Source organism: Indicator indicator, chromosome 5, assembly GCF_027791375.1.
Source record: "Indicator indicator isolate 239-I01 chromosome 5, UM_Iind_1.1, whole genome shotgun sequence".
NCBI lineage: Eukaryota > Metazoa > Chordata > Aves > Piciformes > Indicatoridae > Indicator > Indicator indicator.
The window spans coordinates 38,316,789-38,325,538 of record NC_072014.1 but is presented as its reverse complement, the minus strand read 5'-3'; the positions used below and the strand labels follow the sequence as shown (position 1 = coordinate 38,325,538).

Below are 8,750 nucleotides of genomic sequence, written 5' to 3'. Positions count from 1 at the left end.
CTTGTCAGCATTTTAGACTTTGAATCACCAATTTCTTTCTCAAAAGGTTAAGAGCCACAAAACCACCTTACAAGTGAAAATCCTGAATGAAAAGGACCTTTAGGGGTATTTCTGCCCTAGGAACAGCTGTTACTAAGGGGAAAAGGCCCTAAAATGGAAGGCTGACCTCTAACCAGTCTTCATTTTGAAGCCCATCAGCCAGCAGACCATAATAATTTCTCAGAGCTGTACAGAGAAATAAATACCAGTGAGACACTAGAAGGAAAGGTTTAATAATGGATAAAAATGTACAAAAATATTCCAACCAGAGAGGTTCCTGATGGAGCAGAACTGGGAAGAACCTTCCTGACCTGGCCAGAGGAGAGAGATGGAGCTTCAGAGCTGCTTCCTCTTCCTTTTAAGGGATGTTTCTAGAGGTGGCTGCTGTCCAGAGGTGCTGATGGTGGTGGCACATTCTGCATCAGGTTCTTAAGGCAACACATGAAAATTAATTTACAAGTCGATTTTTTTTTTATTATTATTACATTTTTCTTAAGGAGAAGATAAAGGTGGAGCTGACACCCCTGGAGGTGTTTGAGGGGAACACGAGGAGGTGGCTGTGACAGGCAGCAACCTCTGCTGGCACCCTACAAAGGGTGGAATTCCCATCAACTACAGCTCCCAGTGCTTTGAAAAGTAACCCTTACAGTGGAAAATTAACCCTTACAGCAGAAAATTAACCCTGACATTGCAAAATTAACCCTAAAAATCCCCTCTGAGACTTTATTTTTTTTAGACACAAATCTCAGCCAGGAAGTCCAGAGTTGTACAAAAACTCATCATCAGTTCTGGCCCACTGATGAAGTTCACAAAGAGCAATTTCCAACATCATCTGTACAGATAAAAATTTGTTTACTCCCAGGGTTTTGTTTTTTTCATTTCCCCCTCTCTTCCAAAATAAAACCAAATCCATAAAATAAATGGAACTATGTTAAGAATCTCTTTCTAAAGATGAAATTGTATCTGGCCAGGCAAAGCAGGGAGTTACCACCAACTGTGCTTAAGGGAAGCTTTGCCAGAAAGGTGCCAACACCTCCCTGGGCCTGCAGACAAGATCCAGTGAGCACCAGAACATCTTCCATGGTGGTGTTCCCTCCACGGCGAGGCCGAGCCTGGTGCCCTTCCTGCTCCAGGACAGTCACTCAACTTCTCTAGATTTGAAGGCTCTACTAAGAGTACTTGAAGGTATTGTTGGGGTAAAAATGAAAGCCAGTTGTTATCTCAACCATGGGACTCAGGAGATCAGAACCCAGGTCCTGCATTAGACATTGGTTTCTTTTATTATGCCACAATGTAAACATATTTGGTATAAATAACGTTCTCATTGATCTTCATCCAGTTGTTCCAAAAGAGTCCTCCTCTGTTTTTCCAGCTCTCCCTCGCTCAGCTCGCTGCCAGAAGTGTCCCAGTTCCCCTGCAAGAGAGAGAAGCAAGGACAGGCTTCAGCAACCACTGAGGTCCTCCTGCAGACCATGTCTGAGTCATCAAATGCTTTGCAGTCAGGGTGGTGAGACACTGGAACAGGTTGCCCAGGGAGGCTGTGGATGTCCTCTCCCTGGAGGTGTTCAAGGCCAGGTTGAAAGAGGGCTTGAGCAACCTGGGCTAGTGGAAGGTGTCCCTTCAACCATCTAGTTCCAACCAGAACTAGATGATCTTTAAGGTCCCTTCCAACCCAAACCATTCTTATGAACCTATAAATCACACCTCGGGTTAACATCTTCAGCAGGTCTGGCCACATAAGTTGGTTTGGAGGTCAAAGCAGCTTCTTTCAAAAGCAGACATCTGCTTTCCCATCTCCTCTTGGAAGGTGGGATGTATGGGGTGGCATTCAGAAGGACACCACTACCACCATTCAACCACCAGAGTCAGGCAATTAACTGCTCCCCACCCCAAAGATACTGACCCAAAAGAAGTTTCTATTTTTCATTCAGACACTTTTATGCTATGGGAAAAAAAAAACAAACCAAAACAAAAAAACAACCACAAACAAAATATCCCAAGCCCCTTCCAAAACCAGCTGGAACACAACAACATTGCTCTTGTGGTGTTGGTGTCCCTGCCAGTGTCGGGGGGAAATAGGTGATCTTTAAGGTCCCTTCCAACCCAAACCACTCTATGAATCACCATCATGACCACAGGACTTCCAGCTTGGGAAGTTCACTACCAGCAGAACCTTGTTCCACCAAGACTTTCTTTGCTTCCCTAGCACCCACCCTGCACCACAACTACTTGAGTTTGAGAATGCAGGTGCCACAGAGTCACCCAAATGTCAAAGCAGCTGTGCTGGTCACCTCTTTTGAAATCAATCTGGTGAACTGAAGCCTTGAGCAACCTGGTCTAGTGGAAGATGTCCCTGCCCACGGCAGGGAGCTTGGAACTGCATGATCTTTAAGGTCCCTTCCAATCCAAACCATTCTATGAATCGGATGATAGCTAAGTCAGAAACACCACTTGGTCCCAGTATGGACCAAGCTTCAGTTGTGTTTGAAAATAATGTCTCAGACTCACACTTGACATCAGCTTGCAACAGTAGTTCAAAGACTAATCTCACACATCACTAACAAATCTCTCAGTGAGGACACAAAATGCCAGTATCTGAAGGGTGGGTGTCAAGAAGGGGCCAGTCTCATGTCAGTGGTGTTCTGAGGTAGGACAAGGGGCACTGGGCACAAAATGGAACACAGGAAATTCCACCTTGACATGAGGAGAAACTTCTTTACTGTGAGGGTGCTGGAGCCCTGGAACAGGCTGCCCAGAGAAGGTTGTGGCATCTCCTCCTCTGGAGGCTTCAAAGACCCATCTGGTAGTGTTTCTGTGCTCTGGCAGTGGGGGGTTAGTCTGGATGATGTCCAGAGGTCCCTTCCAACCCCCATCATTGTATGACAAGATCTGTATGACTAAACTCTGCTTGAGGATTTGCTTTGGCCAAGGAAGGTTGGACCAGATGATCCTTGATTTTCTGACCTGGTCCTCAATGATTCTGTGATTTGGTCCTTTAGGAACTGGTTTGCAACCTAGATAAAGCTTTAGCACCTTAAATTAAAACCCCAGATGATCTTTGATTTCCCAACCTGGTCACCAATGATTCTGTGATTTGGTCCTTTAGGAATGGGTTTGGAACATAGATAAAGCATTAGCACCTTAATTAAGACATCCCTAATAAAGCCGGAGTGCTGCACTGCAGCACCCCACTGACCACCAAAGCCCACAGGAGCAGATAAAAAGGGAAGAGAAAAGCTTACAGAGTCCTTTCCAGGTCGTTTTTTAGTAGGTGATTTATGTTTTGATTCAGATCTCTGTCTTGCTCTATCCTTTTCACTATCCCTCTCTCGTTCTTTCTTGTCTTTTTCTCGTTCAATATCAGATTCTGGTGAGTCCTGTGTAAAGAAAGAGGGAAATGTTACTTACATCACACATTCATTCACAGAACAATCACTCCTCAGACAAGCCTGACCTCACCTCAGCAGAGACTATAGCAGAAAAACCACTGAAATGGTTACTGATAAACACATCCTCTGAGCCACAGGAGAAATAAAGATGTTTTTAGCATTACTGAAGGGCTTTGGAAAGAAAAATGAGAGCTGTCTGAAGAACTTCCACCACTCTCAGTGCACACAAAGATGGGGGATGCTGGACACCACAAATGCTACACAAGTACCATTCCTTCAGCAAGACCTGGGTTGAAGGTTGGGCTGGATGATCACACAATCATTCACGTTGGAAAAGACCCTTGGGATTCCTTGGGATCATCCAGTCCAACCATTAACTCCTACTCCACAAAGCTCAACCCTAAACCATATTCCCAAGCACCACACCTAAATGACCTTTAAACACATCCAGGGATGGTGATTTTGAAGGTCTCTTCCAACCAAATACATTCTGTGATCTCTGTAAAAGAAGTGGAACCTGGGTAACATTTTTCTGCTTCAAACTGATGACTTTCACTGGATGTTACCCATGGTGGGAGATTAGGTGGCACAGCTGAGGCTTCATCCCAGTGTTGCCAAGGGTCATTATATGACCCTGTTTGTGTTGCAGCCTTTTTCACTGGTATCTTCCTGGCTAACAGTTACTACCCCTGCTCCTTGTGAGCACTGAAGGGCTCAGAAATTAACAGAAATAAAAGAATACACCAGTTTGGAGAAGACCTGCAGCCAATAGGAGTTCAGAGACCCAAGATGATTTCTTTATCCCATGACAAAAAAAAAAAACAACATTCTTTGGCCTTGAGAGAGGTTGAAAGCTCTTCCTGCTCTTTGGTGCTACAGGATATTCAGTATCAGAGCTTCTAACACAACCCTGACACTCAGCAGACCAAAGGGGTGATGCTTAGTGTGAAAGAGAAGGGAAAGATGGCTGGGATTCTTCCCAGCTCTCCACAAAGTCAATACCAAGATTTGTCATGATCAGCAGCAAATCCCAGGCTAAAAGCACAGCTTGCATGGTTGCAGCTAAACCACCTGGATGTGTTAAAAAAAAAAATAAAAAAAAATCAGTAGATGGGGCCCTTCAAGACATGGTCTAGTGGTTATGGAGGTGCTGGGTAGAAGGTTGGACCTGATGAGATTCATAGAATGGTTTAGGTTGGAAGGGACCTTGAAGATCATCCAGTTCCAACTCCCCTGCCATAGGCAAGGACACCTCCCACTAGACCAGGCTGCTTGAACACTTCCAGGATCTTAGAGGTTATTTCCAACCTTAATGATTCTATCATGGTCTAACTGTGGCCTTATTGTGGCCTTCCAGTATCTGAAGGGGGCCTACAAGAAAGCTGGGGAGGGACATTTTAGGGTGTCAGACAGTGATAGGCCTAGGGAGAAAGGAGCAAAACTAGAAATGGGGAGATTCAGATTGGATGTTAGGAAGAAGTTTTACACCATGAGGGTGGTGAGACACTGGCACAGGTTGCCCAGGAGGTGGTGGAAGCCTCATCCCTGGAGGTTTTTGCAGCCAGGCTGGATGTGGCTGTGAACAACCTGCTGTAGTGTGAGGTGTCCCTGCCCATGGCAGGGGGGTTGGAACTGGCTGAGCCTTGAGGTCCCTTCCAACTCTGACAATTCTATGATTCTATGACAAACATGACAGGAAGTTGTTATTATGGTGACAGAATTATGTGGGTGATAGCCTTCCCTCCAGTCTGCTCTCAGACAGTCCCCATTACTACAGAAGCAGCTGGATCATAACCTAAAAAAGGGTGAGTGAAACCCTCAGGTGTCAACCCATCCATTAGCCAACTCGAAATTGAGCTGTACTTACAGACTTGTGTCTTCTCTTCTTGCTCTTTTTCTTGTGTTTTTTTGACTTCTTGTAACTTCTCTCTGCAGACACAAAAGGAACCATAGAAACACATCAATAAAATGATAAAAAACATCCCCAAAAAAACCAGTAACAAATTACTTAAACCCACAGACTGCACTGGGTTGGAAGGGACCCTGCAGTCAGCAGGGACATCTCCAACCAAGAACAAATCTCATACCAGATTCTGCGCTGGAAGAACGCTCAGAAACTGATCTAGACTCTGAACGTTGCCTTTTCTTCTTTGAGTGGCTGTCATCATCCTCAGACTCTGAGCCCTGGAAGACAACAAAACCAATGTGATGAGCAAGACAACAGCACCAGCAGGAGGTAGAGAAGGTTTAAGGGCATCAGAGAACACGCACCGAGCGAGAACGAGAGCGCTTCCTGTGATGCTTTTTAGACTTCTTAGAATGCTTCTTGTTCTTTGAATGATGGTGCTGGCACTCGTGCTGGAGAACAAGAGAAGGCAAAGGTTACCAGCAGCCAAAGGACATCATCAGGTTATCATCAGGCTTCAGAACACAGCAACAACAGGCAAGGGTGTTTGCTCATCACCTACAAGGCACCTGTGGCTAGCAGGGGTTCAAAAATAATGACAGAATCAAGCATTCATTGTGTCAAATCCCATAAGGAGCTACACCAGTATGAATTACAGAATCCCAGCCTGGTGGGGGTTGGAGGTACCTCTGGAGATCATCCAACCCCGCTGCTACAAGGGGCACCCATAGCAGCTTGCCCAGGATGACAATGGCCAGGTGGGGTTGGAAACTCTCCAGAGAAGGAGACTCCACAACCTCTCTGGGCAGCCTGCTCCTGGGTCCCAGCACCCTCACACCAAACAACCTTCTCCTTCATCTTCACCTCCTTCATCTCCTCCTCTTGGCTTCCAGTTTGTGCCTGTTGTCTTTTGTCCTGTCACTGGGCACCACAGACAAAAGTCTGGCCCCATCCTCTCACCCCTCAACGGATCTTTTAACTCTTGCTGAGCATTGCTCAGCTCCCCTCTGGGGCTGCTCTTTTCCAGACTCAACCTCCCCATGTCTCTCAGCATTTCCTCCTCACAGAGATGCTCCAGGCCCCTCAGCATCTTCATAGCCTCTGCTGGACTCTCTCCAGTATTTCCTTGTCTCTCTTTAAGTGGGAAGCCCAGAACTGGACCCAGGAACTCCAGATTTGGCCTGACTAGGGCAGAATAGAAGGGGAGGAGAACCTCCCTTGTCCTGCAGACCGCACTCTTCTGAACGCACCCCAGGAGCCCACTGGCCTTCTTGGCCATGAGGGCACATTGGTGGCTCATGAGGAACTTGCCCACCAGCACTGCCAGGTCCTTCTCTGTGGAGCTGCTTCCCAGAAAGTCATTCCTTAGACCTCCCTACTGTCATGGTACAGTTGCAATAAGCATTTAGGAATGAGGACACAGCAGCCTTAGGTGTGGATCCACACAGCTTCTGTTACCTCTGAAATTATATTTTAAAGTAGCTTAAACTCCAGAAAACTGATCAGAAACCTTGAAAGGCAGGTGCTGGAAAATCAAATCTCACTTTAATCTGGGAAAAACCCAATATGCAAAATAAGTAGGATGATTTATCAGAACTTCTACAGCTCAACTAAAAGTAAAGAGATTAAACTAAAGCATTTTCCCATCAGCAAAAATCTGGTTGAAGTAATAAAAGCAATAAATAAATAAACAAATATTGTAGTGATAATGGTAAAATAATGATAATAATGATAATGATGATGATGATAATAATAATAATAATAATAATAATAATAATAATATCATCATCATCTGCAGTGTTTAGAATGTTCTTGAATTTCCAGACTTTTAGTGGATAAAATATGGAGAAGTTTTATTTCTAGTTTCACCTTATTTTGTATGAAGACACAACTTGAAATCAAGCCAGAACTTGTCTGCAAATGAGGTCCTTGAGCCCCCTGAAAATCAAGGCCCTTGAGCTCCTCAAAATCGAGGTTCCTGAGCTCCCTCAAAATCAAAGCCCCCGAGGCTCCCTCAAAATCAAAGTTCTTGAGCTCCTCAAAATTGAGGCCCCCGAGCTCCCTCAAAATCAAGCCCTGAGTGCCCTTAAAAATCAAGGCCCCTGAGCTCCCTCAAAATCAAAGACCTTGAGCTAGTCAAAACCAAGGCTCCCGAGGCTCCCTCAAAATCAAGGCCCTTGAGCTCCTCAAAATCGAGGCCCCCGAGCTCCCTCTAAATCAAGGCTCCCGAGCTCCCTCTAAATCAAGGCCCCCGAGCTCCCTCTAAATCAAGGCTCCCGAGCTCCCTCTAAATCAAGACCCCCGAGCTCCCTCTAAATCAAGGCCCCCGAGCTCCCTCTAAATCAAGGCTCCCGAGCTCCCTCTAAATCAAGGCCCCCGAGCACCCTCAAAATCAAGGCTCCCGAGCTCCCTCAAAATCAAGGCCCCCGAGCTCCCTCAAAATCAAGGCTCCCGAGCACCCTCAAAATCAAGGCCCCCGAGCTCCCTCAAAATCAAGGCCCCCGAGCTCCCTCTAAATCAAGGCCCCCGAGCTCCCTCTAAATCAAGGCCCCCGAGCTCCCTCTAAATCAAGGCTCCCGAGCTCCCTCTAAATCAAGGCTCCCGAGCTCCCTCAAAATCAAGGCCCCCGAGCACCCTCAAAATCAAGGCTCCCGAGCTCCCTCAAAATCAAGGCCCCCGAGCTCCCTCTAAATCAAGGCTCCCGAGCACCCTCAAAATCAAGGCCCCCGAGCACCCTCAAAATCAAGGCCCCCGAGCACCCTCAAAATCAAGGCCCCCGAGCTCCCTCTAAATCAAGACCCCCGAGCTCCCTCTAAATCAAGGCCCCCGAGCTCCCTCTAAATCAAGGCTCCCGAGCTCCCTCAAAATCAAGGCCCCCGAGCTCCCTCAAAATCAAGGCCCCCGAGCTCCCTCTAAATCAAGGCCCCCGAGCTCCCTCAAAATCAAGGCTCCCGAGCACCCTCAAAATCAAGGCCCCCGAGCACCCTCAAAATCAAGGCCCCCGAGCTCCCTCTAAATCAAGACCCCCGAGCTCCCTCTAAATCAAGGCCCCCGAGCTCCCGCAAAATCAAGGCCCCCGAGCTCCCTCTAAATCAAGGCCCCCGAGCTCCCTCTAAATCAAGGCCCCCGAGCACCCTCAAAATCAAGGCTCCCGAGCACCCTCAAAATCAAGGCCCCCGAGCTCCCTCAAACTCAAGGCCCCCGAGCTCCCTCAAAATCAAGGCTCCCGAGCTCCCTCAAAATCAAGGCTCCCGAGCTCCCTCAAAATCAAGGCCCCCGAGCTCCCTCAAAATCAAGGCCCCCGAGCTCCCTCTAAATCAAGACCCCCGAGCTCCCTCTAAATCAAGGCCCCCGAGCTCCCTCAAAATCAAGGCCCCCGAGCTCCCTCTAAATCAAGGCCCCCGAGCTCCCTCTAA

General features: G+C 47.2%; 1 protein-coding gene across 2 annotated transcripts in view; it reads right to left on the bottom strand.

Annotated features, from left to right (window-relative positions):
- Window positions 1–618: 618 nt before the first annotated feature.
- PRPF40A (pre-mRNA processing factor 40 homolog A) overlaps window positions 619–8,750 on the bottom strand; it is a 31,004-nt gene continuing 22,872 nt past the window's right edge. For both annotated transcript variants that reach the window (XM_054381137.1, XM_054381138.1), the window contains exons 22-26: window positions 5,700–5,786; window positions 5,516–5,612; window positions 5,296–5,357; window positions 3,282–3,416; window positions 619–1,453 (exon numbers count right to left, since the gene is read on the bottom strand). In XM_054381137.1, coding sequence (XP_054237112.1) covers window positions 1,361–1,453; window positions 3,282–3,416; window positions 5,296–5,357; window positions 5,516–5,612; window positions 5,700–5,786 — 474 coding nt within the window. In that variant the 3' untranslated portion in view covers window positions 619–1,360. The remainder of the gene's footprint in view (window positions 1,454–3,281; window positions 3,417–5,295; window positions 5,358–5,515; window positions 5,613–5,699; window positions 5,787–8,750) is intronic.